The following is a 16,421-nucleotide window of genomic DNA, read 5'->3' as shown; positions in this document are numbered from 1 at the left end:
CTATTCCATCAACATGGGTGCCTTTTATAGTGTCTCACCTTGGTCCTCAGAATCTGATCACAATCATTCCCAACACCAGCCCCCAACAACATCAACCTTTTCCGCAATCATCTGATGTTGCATAGGACACAGGGCATCAGCACCTGACCACATTGCTGCCCGAGAGGCCAGGGACAGCCTCACCATGGCCAGATTTACTTCACTTGATGCTGTACACCCTGGCTGCTGTACACCCTGGCTGCTATATGATGCGCCAGGTTGGCACCACTCCACACCAATACCATAAACCATCCCTACAAAGTCCAAGTCATTCCTTTCAGACTCACTACCATTGCGAGGGGTACCGCAATGTCTCACCATGCACTGAACTCACTAAGTCACCCAAAGGTGTACACAAATCTGTCCAAGAATGCAATGTGTTGAAAATAAAGGTTTCAATGTTTGACAGCACATTAACAGAAACTTTACATGAACATTGGATAAAACACTCAAGTACCTACTTTTGTGTCTGTTAGTTGGTATGACTGCACTAGGATGAGGGCGAGTATGAGGGATGGCTAGTGAGATGGGGATGTGATAATGCAGATAGAGAGGTGTGAGTAAGGATGTGCAGGAGTAGGGTAGGAAAGGCAGAGTGATGGAGATATGATGAGAGACACAGGAGGATGAAGGTGAGTGTGGTTTTGTACTAATCTAATGAGATCATTGAAAGGTTTGCGCCACCACAACCAAGTCCTCCTGACGACATCTCTGCTTGTGAGCTCCTCTGCAATGTGCAACCAGGCTGTGTTGGCCTCCTGGGGAGGTCTCTTCCATCCATCGGAAGGGAAGAGGACCTCCCTGCTTGCTGTGACTCCCTCCATACGCATACGGAGGGAGTCATGGGAGAGCCTGGGTGCAGCCCTGCACCTCTGTGCAGTCATTGTCAGTGCTTGCAGCACTTCAATGCTGTAGAACACTAACCGCACGAATATCAAAAGGTGGCCATGGACCCTTTAAGGAAACCGGCTGATGACGTCACCGGACCCGCTTCTTCTAATTGGGCCGGGAAACTTGCTGGACCAACTTAATAAGCCCTAAGAACTTAAATTCATTTTAGGTAGCGGGATGGAGCCAGCAGCGGGGCCGTGACATGTCACCGACATCGTCCTCACTGGACTCGCTGAGGTGAGCTAAATTCCAGCCGAAGTTTCTCACACATGTACGATGCAGCAAAGGATACTGAAGAAAACACTGTAACTATTACTCTATTAGTCCTCATACTGCAACTTTAATCTAAAAGTTCTAAGTACCAGATACTTACTGTGTAGCCAAGAGTTTTTTCTGCTGTGCTTCCTGTTAAGTTACAAGACTGAAGAGTGCCTGTATGGTCAGACACATCCACCCAGAAATCAAAACTGGTGATGATACTTGAGGGGTTCGTTGAGTCAAATGAACAGGAAGTATTTGTGCATACGTTTGAGCCAACATCGATCAAAATTCTGCACCTACCACTTTGATAAACACAGAATATTTTTACTTTAAGATTCCTGTTAAATTTTATTGGAACACAACATAACTTTACAATTGTCGCTTGTCAGCCTTCCAGACTCAACACTGAGTTCAACAATTTCAGATCATAACCACTGCTCCCATTTTTTCAGACACCAGTTGCTGGTAATGATTCTGCTTATGACATTTTTAATTCTTCCAGACCCATCTTATGTTTCTTTTATTGTCCCATTACCATCCCCTTTTGCCTTGCACCATCATCCCTTTTGCCATTTAGGGCTAAAAATTCACAAGAAATTGGGGTTGCCGCCCCCGAAAGGAAGTTGAAGGCTAAATCAAGCTCTCCACTTCCTTTCTGCAGTGGTAAACCCAATACGCGTCTCCTGAAGCTGTTGCTGTCATCGCCTGCCGCAGCTTCTGGGGCAATACCCAATTTAGGGTCTGGGGCGCTAACGAGGTGCTGCGCACGGTGATAACATCAGCATCGCCATCGCAGCGGAGTGGGGCGCTATGGGTTACTGTCACCGCTAAACTACCTCTGATGCGGCGTTAGCGGGAGGCGCAAATGACCCGAATTTCTCCCTCTTAATCTCTCCTGCCTTCCACCCTATCACAGATCTTCCCTTTTGTTCTTTCCTCCCCTCCCCTCTTTCCCTGCTACTGTACTTGCTTAAAACCTATTACGTCTCTAACTTTTTCCAGTTCTGATGAAAGGTTGTCGACCTGAAACGTTAACTCTGCTTCTCTCTCCACAGATGCTGACTGACCTGCTAAGTTTTTCCAGAATTTTCTGTTTTTATTTTACAATAAGCCTGTAGACACCAAGAAGAATTTTTAGCTTCTTTTCAAAGATAAAATAAAAATGTATTTGCAAAACATTGACTTCAACATGAAATGCCACAGGAGTGGTATCTACCTATTTAAACATGTATTTTTCACTTTCTTTAACAATCCCTTTCCCAACAAGGCAAAAGTTTTTCATCCCCCTTTCCCTGCCTCTATATTTGCTTAAAACCTGTTTCATCTGTAACATTTTCCAGTTCTGATGAAAGGTCATCGACCTGAAACCATTGACTCTGTTTCTCTCCACAGATGCTGTCTGACCCGCTGAGTATTTCCAGCATTTTTGTTAGTATTTCAGTTTTCCAGCATCTGCAGTATTTTGCTTTTGTAAAAGTTTTTAATTTCAAGGCAAGCTCCATTAGCTAGGGGAGCAGGATGGTCCAGACCACAGACTTTTCTGTAAGTGCCAGTCATGGTATTTCTTCAACATAAGGCATTATCACACAAAAGTATCAAAGTCACCCTCAACTACATCTTCTTTCTCTCTTCTTCCCACTTCTAGTAGTATTTAAAAATGTTACCCCCCCATCCCTCATTTGGGAATCCACCGCTCTTAGTACAGCTACAGGTTGCTGTTTGCAGAACTTTTAATCACCAACATAAATAGGGTTGAAAACAGAAGTAGACAAGCAACACTTCACTACTGAATGGTATGGTAACACTGTTAGTAGGTGACAGGGAAAAAATGCTTTTTGCATTCTGGCATCATTTTCCAGCTGCTGTCTCCTTTGTAATCTCTACTGGGAAGAAATCTTCAAGTTTAACATTATAAATTGATTCTGCAAAAGGATAATTCCCTAGATCAGGTAATCATTTAAACTAACTGTCTGTGGCCACTCAGAACATAGAAAAGCTGTGCCCAAAGCTTTTGTCAGGAAAACTAGAAAAAGAAAATATTATTACTGTCCTTAGTCCCAATTTTTCTAATGTATATTGAACGGATAACATAATGCATTTACATTCTGTACAGCACCAAGTAAGAGTAATTTTTTTTTAATGTGTAGAATTAAAATTAGGTATCAGTGTCATTCTCACCATCTGGATTTAATTATCTTTGAATTGTCAGAATCAATGTTAAGCATAGTAATGTAAGCATATATGATTCCATAGATGGGCTCAGACTTGCCGACATTGTCCGTTACTTTAGTTTTTAACTGCTGCACAGTGAACACATCCACAATGGAATGTACTGCAAAAATAAAATGAAAAAATGTAAAAGCATGAGTGGAATAATTCCTTAACATTACAATAAAATGTTCCCTCGCCACACAAGTAGAAGGAGTGCACAATACAGAAATGCAGTACTCAAATTACTACGGTAAAGTCATTCATAGTGAATTCTGTAGAAAAGAAAAAATGTTAGCAGTCCATTGAACTTATTACGTAAATGATTTAAATATTGTAAAATGTATATAATGCCAAGAACCCTTCAATAAAATGTGCAAATAAATGTTTTGTGCTATCAATACACAATTATCGCACAAATAAATAGTGGTAGCAATTTGGGTATTTCACATCTAATCATCACCTGAGGTTGCGTAATTATTTTCTTTATTAGCACACACCTTGTTAATCTGCTAGAACCACAATGAAAGCTTTAGATGTGGGGCATGCTACATCTTCAACAGTGGTTAGCATATGGAGATTGAAAAGGTTGTTAATGTTACTTGGACTAATGGATCCCAGTGTCTTTATAAGGAGTGAAGTGCAAAGGGTTTTACTTTGGTTGGCATCAAGATCACAACTGCTTGCAAAGAAAGTGAAAAATTCTTGTAAATTGTTTATTGCTTTGTGCTTTCATTGTATCTTATTTGTAAAATAAAGACTATATCAGTAAAAAAGTTTACTGAGTAACTCTGCCCAACTGGCTTAGGACATTAAACTGTAACAAATATTTTGTGGGACTCATTAAATAAAATTAAAATTTGTTTATTCTGAAATAAATCAATTTTGCATAGAAAGTAGCAACCATTTACAATGAAATCTGTTTCACAATAAAAACTAGTTCCTGTGCTTCATCTCAACTACTCATTGATTACTGAAGCATGTGGTAAAAACAGCTATCACACTCACCAGAATTTTCTCCTTCAAGAGTGAGATGACCTGGCTCTGCTCACTCCACAGCTTCAAAGGCCTCAAGGGAAAAAGTTAGCTACTTTTTTCTCATTTGGTGTTGGTGCTTGCATTCATATGACACTTCCCTGATGTCAGCTGCTCCTGGCAGTTAGCAGCAAATTTATTTTGCATTCTGTCTGCAGTCAATGAACTTCTTACTAATATTCCTTCATAATCATTATACTGCTGGCATCACATTAACAAGGTCGCAAATGGCTTGCCATTCATGGCATTCGTTAAGTGTTGACACATGTTCTTTAGACCTTAGAGTATTTTTCTTTGCTAGATTTTCCTGCATAATCAATTTGAGTTTATTGTACAATATTGGAGGAAAAATGCCTTCTTAGGTGATACCCTGTAACCTTGCTGTTATTCAAAGACTAGCTGCCTTGTGAATAAATGTCACAATGAATGAGTCATATTGCAGGATCAAAGTTAAGCTGAACTGGGTAACAGTTAAGACTGCTGTTTAGACTTGTGTCCTTGATAAAAGGATAGTACTACTTCAAATGTACCTTTTTTCAAAATTAAAATCAAAGCAAGTGGTCTTTTCAAAATCTAAATTTCATTTTTTTTTAATTTCATTTTTTTTACACTAAGTGGAAGAATTGCTAAATATCAGTAATAAAATAATTTATGTATCTTGTCTAATACAATTTGTACATCACTAATGAATATATAGAGCCAAATTAAATTAAATTGTATTTTCAAATATAAAACTCAATGACTTACAGTTTATTAACTCATTTGTTTGTTCTGGATCTTCGTCATCATTTTCTGCATATTCTTTGGCAAAGCTAAACAGCAGATTGGCTTCTTTTGTGTCTTGATATTTCCAGGGTAGAAAGACAAAACTTAGCAATAATGCATTTCATTGTGTTGGATCCCATTATTTTACATACCTAAAGTTACAATGCCCTTCCTGCTCAATCCAGAAAGATTATAAATAAATTATACTTCAGTCAATAATCAGAATCCAGTCACAACACAGAAAAAGAAAAACATGACCCGCTTATTCATTGATAAAACAATAGAGAGTATACTACATACTGGTCACTGATCTATCCCTTCACAAAAAATAGATCATGTCTGTAGGACATCATCACAGACTACATGGTGAAAACCAATGTGACCAACTAAAAAGAACAAAACAACAAAGATCAAAAGGCTTTTTGGGTAAAAAGAAATGAGTTAAAATAAATCTGTGTTATTAGTGTATTATTTTCTATTCATTGGTTTAAAGGGCTACATGTCAAATATGAATATTGTAGATAGACTGTGTAAGTTATTAGTAATGATGTTCAGTTGTGCATAAGAATATAATCTGCGGTTCAGGTGCCCTGGAATAACCAATGCTCAAACACTGATTTCTTCCTGAGATGAGGGTCAGTTTAGTTCCGAGTCAGTAAGACTGTGGTTTCAAGCCCCCGAGGATTTACACACACAATTTAGGCTGGCACTAGAGTGCAGTAGTAAAGAGACTGCTACAAAGTTGGAAGGGCTATCCTTCAGACGAGAGAATAAACTGAGGTTCCTGTGGTTAAAATGGACTATACATTACATGCCACTATTTGAAGTGGAGGGAGTTCTCCTGACATCCTGGCCAACATTTACCAACAAATATTACCAACTATTACCAACAAAAGCAGATTGAATAGTCTTTCAGTTCATTGCTGTTTATGGCATCTGCTCACAATCTGACAGAAAATAGAATTAAATTGACAATCTCATCACCATAACCAAAATCAGCAAAGCAAAATCTAAATGTCACCATGGCAATACAAAATGCCCTCTTCTGAAGCCTGGGTTAAGAGTAGTGAGATTTTGTTCCACATCAGGGCTATGCAGTACCTGATCTGGGAGTGCTTGATGCTATCAGGAGGCTTCAAAGTTTTTTTTTGTGTTTAATTTCACAAGGACTGCAATCCCTGTATCAAGTTAATTTCATAAAATGTTAGCTGAGATCGCATAAAGAAAAACCTCAACGATTATCATACTGCAGTATTCTACTGAGACCCTTCATTGCTGCAATAAACCATGGGCTAGAACTTCCACTTTTTTGCCTGCTTAATGTCCACTTAACGCTCATTTTACTGCTGAAATGACGTATAACGTCCATAAATCGCCCATTTTGGCACAAAATGGAAACTGACGGGCATTTTTTGGAAACTTATTGCCGTGCGTTACTTTCCCCATGTGCTTAACGGCGAAAAAAAATATTACCGGCCGCCCACTTTTTTGGGGCGGAATCAGCAGGATGGGCGAAATCAACGCCCATAATATCGCCCAGCGTCACTTTCCGCACGGAATTAACGCTGAGATTCAATATTAATACCCGTCGACTGTTTTTTGTCGTAAAGAGCATATTTACCCAAACTAGTGGCCATGGAGATTGCCCATCGTCAATTTCACCACCTCGCACACATTTCACCCACAATATCGCTTGCTCAAAAATCGCCCACAAAAAGTGGAACTAACTGGGACGAATCACAGCGTTATGGATGCCATGTTGTAGATCACATGTCGCATCCTTTAAAAGGCTGCTATACTTCAACCTCGGCAGAGCTCAGATGTACTCTGCAGATCGTTGGAGTTGATGTGAACATCTCTAAAAACATCTTGACCACACTGTGACCGATTGAAACTGAAGAGGTGTGTTCATCGGGACATTCCTTGTTTGTGTGCAATCGGTGGAAAACAGCGAACTACTGCAATGGGGCCTGTCTTTTCTCATCCTCTCTTGGTGACCAAATACATGCAGCAGACTCGACATCGCCAAAGGAATGCTGCAATGCATTACGTGCCCAATGAACGAAGTGACAGACAGATGAAGAGGACCAGACGTTACACCCCCGCAAGTAGAAACATACAAAATAGGTGCAGGATTGGCCATTCGGCCCTTCTAGCCTGCACCGCCATTCAATGAGTTCATGGCTGAACATGCAACTTCAGTACCCCATTCATGCTTTCTCGCCATACCCCTTGATCCCCCTAGTAGTAAGGACTTATCTAACTCCTTTTTGAACATATTTAGTGAATTGGCCTCAACAACTTTCTGTGGTAGAGAATTCCACAGGTTCACCACTCTCTGGGTGAAGAAGTTTCTCCTCATCTCGGTCCTAAATGGCTTACACCTTATCCTTAGACTGTGACCCCTGGTTCTGGACTTCCCCAACATTGGGAACATTCTTCCTGCATCTAACCTGTCTGAACCCATCAGAATTTTAAACGTTTCTATGAGGTCCCCTCTCATTTTTCTGAACTCCAGTGAATACAAGCCCAGTTGATCCAGTCTTTCTTGATAGGTCAGTCCCGCCATCCCGGGAATCAGTCTGGTGAACCTTCGCTGCACTCCCTCAATAGCAAGAATGTCCTTCCTCAAGTTAGGAGACCAAAACTGTACACAATACTCCAGGTGTGGCCTCACCAAGGCCCTGTACAACTGTAGTAACACCTCCCTGCCCCTGTACTCAAATCCCCTTGCTATGAAGGCCAACATGCCATTTGCTTTCTTAACCGCCTGCTGTACCTGCATGCCAACCTTCAATGACTGATGTACCATGACACCCAGGTCTCTTTGCACCTCCCCTTTTCCTAATCTGTCACCATTCAGATAATAGTCTGTCTCTCTGTTTTTACCACCAAAGTGGATAACCTCACATTTATCCACATTATACTTCATCTGCCATGCATTTGCCCACTCACCTAACCTATCCAAGTCACTCTGCAGCCTCATAGCATCCTCCTCGCAGCTCACACTGCCACCCAACTTAGTGTCATCCGCAAATTTGGAGATACTACATGTAATCCCCTCGTCTAAATCATTAATGTACAGTGTAAACAGCTGGGGCCCCAGCACAGAACCTTGTGGTACCCCACTAGTCATTGCCTGCCATTCTGAAAAGTACCCATTTACTCCTACTCTTTGCTTCCTGTCTGACAACCAGTTCTCAATCCATGTCAGCACACTACCCCCAATGCCATGTGCTTTAACTTTGCACGTTAATCTTTTGTGTGGGACCTTATCGAAAGCCTTCTGAAAGTCCAAATACACCACATCAACTGGTTCTCCCTTGTCCACCCTACTGGAAACATCCTCAAAAAATTCCAGAAGATTTGTCAAGCATGATTTCCCTTTCACAAATCCATGCTGACTTGGACCTATCATGTCACCTCTTTCCAAATGCGCTGCTATGACATCCTTAATAATTGATTCCATCATTTTACCCACTACTGAGGTCAGGCTGACCGGTCTATAATTCCCTGTTTTCTCTCTCCCCCCTTTTTTAAAAAGTGGGGTTACATTGGCTACCCTCCACTCCATAGGAACTGATCCAGAGTCAATGGAATGTTGGAAAATGACTGTCAATGCATCTGCTATTTCCAAGGCCACCTCCTTAAGTACTCTGGGATGCAGTCCATCAGACCCTGGGGATTTATTGGCCTTCAATCCTATCAATTTCCCCAACACAATTTTCCGACTAATAAGGATTTCCCTCAGTTCCTCCTCCTTACTAGACTTTCTGACCCCTTTTATATCCGGAAGGTTGTTTGTGTCCTCCTTAGTGAATACCGTACCAAAGTACTTGTTCAATTGGTCTGCCGTTTCTTTGTTCCCCGTTATGACTTCCCCTGATTCTGACTGCAGGGGACCTATGTTTGTCTTTACTAACCTTTTTCTCTTTACATATCTATAGAAACTTTTGCAATCCGTCTTAATGTTCCCTGCAAGTTTCTTCTCGTACTCCATTTTCCCTGCCCTAATCAAACCCTTTGTCCTCCTCTGCTGAGTTCTAAATTTCTCCCAGTCCCCGGGTTTGCTGCTATTTCTGGCCAATTTGTGTGCCACTTCCTTGGCTTTAATACTATCCCTGATTTCCCTTGATAGCCACGGTTGAGCCACCTTCCCTTTTTAATTTTTACGCCAGCAAGGAATGTACAATTATTGTAGTTCATCCATGCGGTCTCTAAATGTCTGCCATTGTCCATCCACAGTCAACCCCTAAAGTATCATTTGCCAATCTATCCTAGCCAATTCACGCCTCATACCTTCAAAGATAGCCTTCTTTAAGTTCTGGACCATGGTCTCTGAATTAACTGTTTCATTCTCCATCCTAATGCAGAATTCCACCATATTATGGTCACTCTTCCCCAAGGGGCCTCGCACAACGAGATTGCTAATTAATCCTTTCTCATTACACAACACCCAGTCTAAGATGGCCTCCCCCCTAGTTGGTTCCTCGACATATTGGTCTAGAAAACCATCCCTTATGTACTCCAGGAAATCCTCCTCCACCGTATTGCTTCCAGTTTGGTTAGCCCAATCTATGTGCATATTAAAGTCACCCATTATAACTGCTGCACCTTTATTGCATGCACCCCTAATTTCCTGTTTGATGCCCTCCCCAACATCACTACTACTGTTTGGAGGTCTGTACACAACTCCCACTAACGTTTTTTGCCCTTTGGTGTTCTGCAGCTCCACCCATATAGATTCCAAATCGTCCTTCTGAACTATTGCATTCATCTCCTCTTTAACCAGAAATGCTACCCCACCTCCTTTTCCTTTTATTCTATCCTTCCTGGATCTTGAGTTCCCAGCCCTGATCATCCTGGAGCCACGTCTCCGTAATCCCAATCACATCATATTTGTTAACATCTATTTGCACAGTTAATTCATCCACCTTATTACGGATACTCCTTGCATTAAGACACAAAGCCTTCAGGTTTGTTTTTTTAACACCCTTTGTCCTTTTAGAATTTTGCTGTACAGTGGCCCTTTTTGTTATTTGCCTTGGGTTTCTCTGCCCTCCACTTTTCCTCATCTCCTTTCTGTCTTTTGCTTTTGTCTCCTTTTTGTTTCTCTCTGTCTTCCTGCATTGGTTCCCATCCCCCTGCCATATTAGTTTAACTCCTCCCCAACAGCACTAGCAAACACTCCCCCCAAGACATTGGTTCCAGTCCTGCCCAGGTGCAGACCGTCCGGTTTGACAAAAAAACATGCCGGCCAGTGGCGCAAAAGGTCTCCCTCTTAAGGGGCGCCCTGGCGGCAGATGTCCGTCAGCTTCGCGCCCCGCAAAACTGGCGGTGACATCTGCCAGCGCCATCCTTCCGGCCCGCGGGCCAATTTCCCCCACGGGGCGCAAAGGGGTCAGCGTGAGGCGGCAAGGGGCTGACACACTTGGCAAGGACGTCATCGCTGAGCGTGCGCTGGCCCGGGGCACTAATCGCAGGGTGTGGCGCTACCGGCATAGTGCCCCCCAAACCTCCAGAGCAATTTCCCAGTAGGTGCAATCACCCCCTCGCTCAGACAAAAACTTCATTACGTCTTGTTGGCATCTGCCCTGAGGCGCTAATGGGGCTGTAAAAAGGGGCAATTTCGGCCCCATGGATTTCAACAAAAGTAAAAGAAAAAGTGGTATCAACAACATCAACTTGGGTTTATAATTGCACCTTTAACAGTGAAACATCTCAAGGCGCTTCATAAGAAAATTTGACACCGAGCCATGTGAGGAGATATTAGGGCAAGTTATTATTTAAGTGGAAAAAGATTGCTAAGTGCAACAGTCGAGCGGGACCTGGGGGTACTTGTGCCTGAAACACAAAAAGGATAGTATGCAGGTACAGCAAGTGGTAAGGAAGGCCAATGGTATCTTGGCCTTTATTGCAAAAGGGATAAAAACAGGGAAGTCTTACTACAGCTATATAAGGTATTGGTGAGGCCGCACCTGTAATACTGCGTGCAGTTTTGGTTTCCATATTTACGAAAGGATATACTTGCTTTGGAGACACTTCAAAGAAGGTTCACCAGGTTGATTCTGGGGATGAAGGGGTTGACTTATGAGGAAAGGTTGAGTCGGTTGGGCCTCTACTCATTGGAATTCAGAAGAATGAGAGGTGATCTTATCGAAATGTATAAGATTATGGTCGCTGAGGCATGAGTCCGGGGATTGGCAGAGGCCTATAAAGGCCGCGAGAGGCAGCGGGAGTTCGTGGTCGCTGAGGCGTGAGTCCGGGGATCGGCAGAGGCCTATAAAGGCCGCGAGAGGCAGTGGGAGTTCGTGGTCGCTGAAGCGTGAGTCCGATGATCGGTAGAGGCCTATAAAGGCCGCGAGAGGCAGCGGGAGTTCGTGGTCGCTGAGGCGTGAGTCCGGGGATCGGCAGAGGCCTATAAAGGCCGCAAGAGGCAGCGGGAGTTCGTGGTCACTGAGGCGTGAGTCCGGGGATCGGCAGAGGCCTATAAAGGCCGCGGGAGGCAGCGGGAGGTCGTGGTCGCTGAGGCGTGAGTCCGAGGATCGGCAGAGGCCTATAAAGGCATGCTTGTGCAGCTACAGGGAGAAGGCAAAAAAAGAAGTAGAAAGAAATCAAAAGGTGACGTCACAGCCAAGGGGGTAAGTGATTGGCTGGTGATTGGTAATTAGTTTTTCTTTTTCTTTTCTTTATCAGTAAATAACATTTACTGATTTACATTTACAATTTAAGTGTATCTAAGGGTTAAGTCATGGCAGGAGAGCTCAGACACGTGTTATGCTCCCTGATGACTACGTGTGCGGGAAGTGTATATGTCTCCAGCTCCTGACGAACCACGTTGCCGAACTGAAGCTGCGGGTGGATTCACTCTGGAGCATGCACGATGCTGAGAATGACGTGAATAGCACGTTTAGTGAGTTGGTCTCACCGCAGGTAAAGGGTACACAGCCAGACAGGGAATGGAAGACCAACAGGAAGAGCAGTGCAAGGAATGTAGTGCAGGGATCCCCTGCAGTCAACCCCCTGCAAAACAGATACACCGCTTTGAGTACTGTTGAGGGGGATGACTCATCAGGGGGGAGCAGCAGCAGCCAAGTTCATGGCACCGTGGCTGGCTCTGCTGCACAGGAGGGCAGGAAAAAGAGTGGGAGAGCAATAGTGATAGAGGATTCAATTGTAAGGGGAATAGATAGGCGTTTCTGCGGCCGCAACCGAGACTCCAGGATGATATGTTGCCTCCCTGGTGCAAGGGTCAAGGATGCCTCGGAGCGGGTGCAGGACATTTTGAAAAGGGGGGGGGGGGGAAAACAGCCAGATGTCATGGTGCATATAGGTACCAATGACATAGGTAAAAAACGGGATGAAGTACTACGAGGCGAATTTAGGAAGCTAGGAGCTAAATTAAAAAGTAGGACCTCAAAAGTAGTAATCTCAGGATTGCTACCAGTGCCATGTGCTAGTCAGAATAGGAATTGCAGGATAGCTCAGAGGAATACGTGGCCTGAGGAGGAGTGCAGAAGGGAGGGATTCAAAATACTGGAACATTGGAACCGTTTCTGGGGGAGGTGGGACCAGTACAAACCGGACGGTCTACACCTGGGCAGGACCGGAACCAATGTCCTAGGGGGAGTGTTTGCTAGTGCTGTTGGGGAGGAGTTAAACTAACATGGCAGGGGGATGGGAACCTATGCAGGGAGACAGAGTGAAATAAAATGGAATCAGAAGCAAAATATAGAAAGGAGAATAGTAAAAGTGGAGGGCAGAGAAACCCAAGGCAAAAAACAAAAAGGGCCACATTACAGCAAAATTCGAAAGGGGCAAAGTGTGTTAAAAAAACAAGCCTGAAGGCTCTGCCTCAATGCGAGGAGTATTCGGAATAAAGTGGATGAATTAACTGCGCAGATAGCAGTTAACGGATACGATGTGATTGGCATCACAGAGACATGGCTCCAGGGGGACCAAGGCTGGGAACTCAACATCCAAGGGTATTCAGCATTTAGGAAGGATAGACAGAAAGGAAAAGGAGGCGGGGTGGCGTTGCTGCTTAAAGATGAAATCAATGCAATTGTAAGGAAGGACATTGGCTTGGATGATGTGGAATCGGTATGGGTGGAGCTGCGGAATTCCAAAGGGCAAAAATCGCTAGTGGGAGTTGAGTATAGACCACCAAATAGTAGTAGTGAGGTTGGGGACAGCATCAAACATGAAATAGGGGATGTGTGCAATAAAGGTACAGCAGTAATCATGGGCGACTTTAATCTACACATTGATTGGGCTAACTTAACTGGTATCAATGCAGTGGAGGAGGATTTCTTGGAGTGTATTAGGGATGGTTTCTAGACCAATATGTAGAGGAACCAACCAGGGAGCTGGCCATCCTAGACTGGGTGATGTGTAATGAGAAGGGACTAATTAGCAATCTTGTTGTGCGAGGCCTCTTGGGGAAGAGTGACCATAATATTGTAGAATTCCTTATTAAGATGGAGAGTGACAGAGTTAATTCGGAAACTAGGGTCCTGAACTTAAGGAAAGGTAACTTCGACGGTATGAGGTGTAAATTGGCTAGAATAGACTGGCAAATGATACTCAAAGGGTTGACGGTGGATAAGCAATGGCAAACATTTAAAGATCACATGGATGAACTTCAGCAAATGTACATCCCTGTCTGGAGTAAAAATAAAACTGGGAAGGTGGCTCAACCATGGCTAACAAAGGAAATTAAGGATAGTGTTAAAGCCAAGGAAGAGGCATATAAATTGGCTAGAAAAAACAACAAACCTGAGGACTGGGAGAAATTTAGAATTCAACAGATGAGGACTAAGGGTTTAATTAAGAGGGGGGAAATAGAGTATGAGAGGAAGCTTGCAGGGAATATAAAAACTGACTGCAAAAGCTTCTATAAATATGTGAAGAGAAAAAGATTAGTAAAGACAAACGTAGGTCCCTTGCAGTCGGATTCAGGTGAATTTATAATGGGGAACAAAGAAATGGCAGACCAATTGAACAAATACTTTGGTTTTGTCTTCACGAAGGAAGATATAAATAACCTTCCGAATGTACTAGGGGACAGTGGGTCTAGTGAGAAGGAGGAACTGAAGGATATCCTTATTAGGCGGGAAATTGTGTTAGGGAAATTGATGGGATTGAAGGCCGATAAATCCCTGATAGTCTGCATCCCAGAGTGCTGAAGGAAGTGGCCCTAGAAATAGTGGATGCATTGGTGATCATTTTCCAACAGTGTATCGACTCTGGATCAGTTCCCACGGACTGGAGGGTAGCTAATGTAACACCACTTTTTAAAAAAGGAGAGAGAGAGAAAATGGGTAATTATAGACCGGTTAGCTTGACATCAGTAGTGGGGAGAATGTTGGAATCGATCATAAAGGATGAAATAGCAGCGCATTTGGAAAGCGGTGACAGGATCGGACCAAGTCAGCATGGATTTATGAAAGGGAAATCATACTTGTCGAATCTTCTGGAATTTTTTGAGGATGTAACTAACAGAGTGGACAAGGGAGAACCAGTGGATGTGGTGTATTTGGACTTTCAGAAGGCTTTTGACAAGGTCCCGCACAAGAGATTGTTGTGCAAAATCAAAGCACATGGTATTGGGGGTAATATACTGACGTGGATAGGGAGCTGGTTGGCAGACAGGAAGCAGAGAGTCAGGATAAACGGGTCCTTTTCAGAATGGCAGGCAGTGACTAGTGGAGTGCCGCAGAGCTCAGTGCTGGGACCCCAGCTCTTTACAATATACATTAACGATTTGGATGAAGGGATAGAGTGTAATATCTCCAAGTTTGCAGATGACACTAAACTGGGTGGCGGTGTGAGCTGTGAGGAGGACGCTAAGAGGCTGCAGGGTGACTTGGACAGGTTAGGTGAGTGGGCAAATGCAGTATAATGTGGATAAATGTGAGGTTATCCATTTTGGGGGCAAAAACACGAAGGCAGAATATTATCTGAATGGCGGCAGACTAGGAAAAGGGGAGGTGCAACGAGACCTGGGTGTCATGGTACATCAGTCACTGAAAGTGGGCACGCAGGTACAGCAGGCGGTGAAGAAGGCAAATGGTATGTTGGCCTTCATAGCTAGGGGATTTGAATCTGGAAGCAGGGAGGTCTTACTGCAGTTGTACAGGGCCTTAGTGAGGCTTCACCTGGAATAGTGTTCAGTTTTGGTATCCTAGTCTGAGGAAGGACGTTCTTGCTATTGAGGGAGTGCAGCGAAGGTTCACCAGACTGATTCCTGGGATGGCAGGACTGACATATGAGGAGAGACTGGATCAACTGGGCCTCTATTCACTGGAGTTTAGAAGGATGAGAGGAGATCTCATAGAAACATATAAAATTCTGACGGGACTGGTTAGGTTAGATGCAGGAAGAATGTTCCCGATGTTGGGTAAGTCGAGAACCAGAGGACACAGTCTAAGGATAAGGGGTAAGCCATTTAAGACTGAGATGAGGAGAAACTTCTTCACTCAGAGAGTTGTTAACCTGTGGAATTCCCTTCCGCAGAGAGTTGTTGATGCCAGTTCACTGGATATATTCAAGAGGGAGTTAGATATGGCTCTTACGGTTAAGGGGATCACGGGGTATGGAGAGAAAGCAGGAAAGGGGTACTGAAGGAATGATCAGCCATGATCTTATTGAATGGCAATGCAGGCTCGAAGGGTCGAATGGCCTACTCCTGCACCTATTTTCTATGTTTCTATGTTTCTTTAATGAGGGGACTTGACAAGGTGGATGCAGAGAGGATGTTTCCACTGATGGGGGAGACTAGAACTAGAGGGCATGATCTTAGAATAAGTGGCTGCCCATTTAAAACAGAGATGAAGAAAAATTTCATCTCTCAGGGGGTTGTAGATCTGTGGAATTCGCTGCCTCAGAGAGCTGTGGAAGCTGGGACATTGAATAAATTTAAGACAGAAATAGACAGTTTCTTAAACAATAAGGGGATAAAGGGTTATGGGGAGCGGGCGGGGAGGTGGACCTGAGTCCATGATCAGATCAGCCATGATCTTATTGAATGGTGGAGCAGGCTCAAGGGGCCAATGGCCTCCTTCTGTTCCTATTTCTTATGTTATCATGGAGGTATGTTTTAAGGAGGGCCTTAAAGTAGGAAAGAGAGGTAGAGAGGTGGGTAGGTTTAGGGAGTTAATTCCAGGGTTTAGGGCCTTGGCAGCTGAAGGCATGACCACCCATGGTGGAGCGATTAAAAT

The 16,421-nt window shown here is 43.5% G+C and overlaps 1 protein-coding gene across 11 annotated transcripts in view; it reads right to left on the bottom strand.

The window, feature by feature from the left end:
* The window catches only part of hagh (hydroxyacylglutathione hydrolase), a 287,679-nt gene that overhangs the window by 79,882 nt on the left and 191,376 nt on the right, over nucleotides 1-16,421 (bottom strand). For 10 of the 11 annotated variants that reach the window (XR_011596840.1, XM_070901239.1, XM_070901238.1 and 7 more), the window contains 3 exons: nucleotides 5,182-5,274; nucleotides 3,370-3,523; nucleotides 1,304-1,493 (listed from right to left, as the gene is read on the bottom strand). Coding sequence is in view for 9 of the 11 variants with exons in the window: in XM_070901239.1 (XP_070757340.1) it covers nucleotides 1,304-1,493; nucleotides 3,370-3,523; nucleotides 5,182-5,274 (437 nt within the window). In the remaining 2 variants the exon portion in view is untranslated. Of the gene's footprint in view, nucleotides 1-1,303; nucleotides 1,494-3,369; nucleotides 3,524-5,181; nucleotides 5,275-16,421 lie in introns of those variants that run through there. The other variant, XM_070901246.1, reaches the window with a different exon arrangement.

Source organism: Pristiophorus japonicus, chromosome 15, assembly GCF_044704955.1.
Source record: "Pristiophorus japonicus isolate sPriJap1 chromosome 15, sPriJap1.hap1, whole genome shotgun sequence".
NCBI classification, from domain to species: Eukaryota; Metazoa; Chordata; class Chondrichthyes; family Pristiophoridae; genus Pristiophorus; species Pristiophorus japonicus.
Note: the sequence above shows the minus strand (reverse complement) of the source record. Positions and strands in the feature narration are given on the sequence as shown.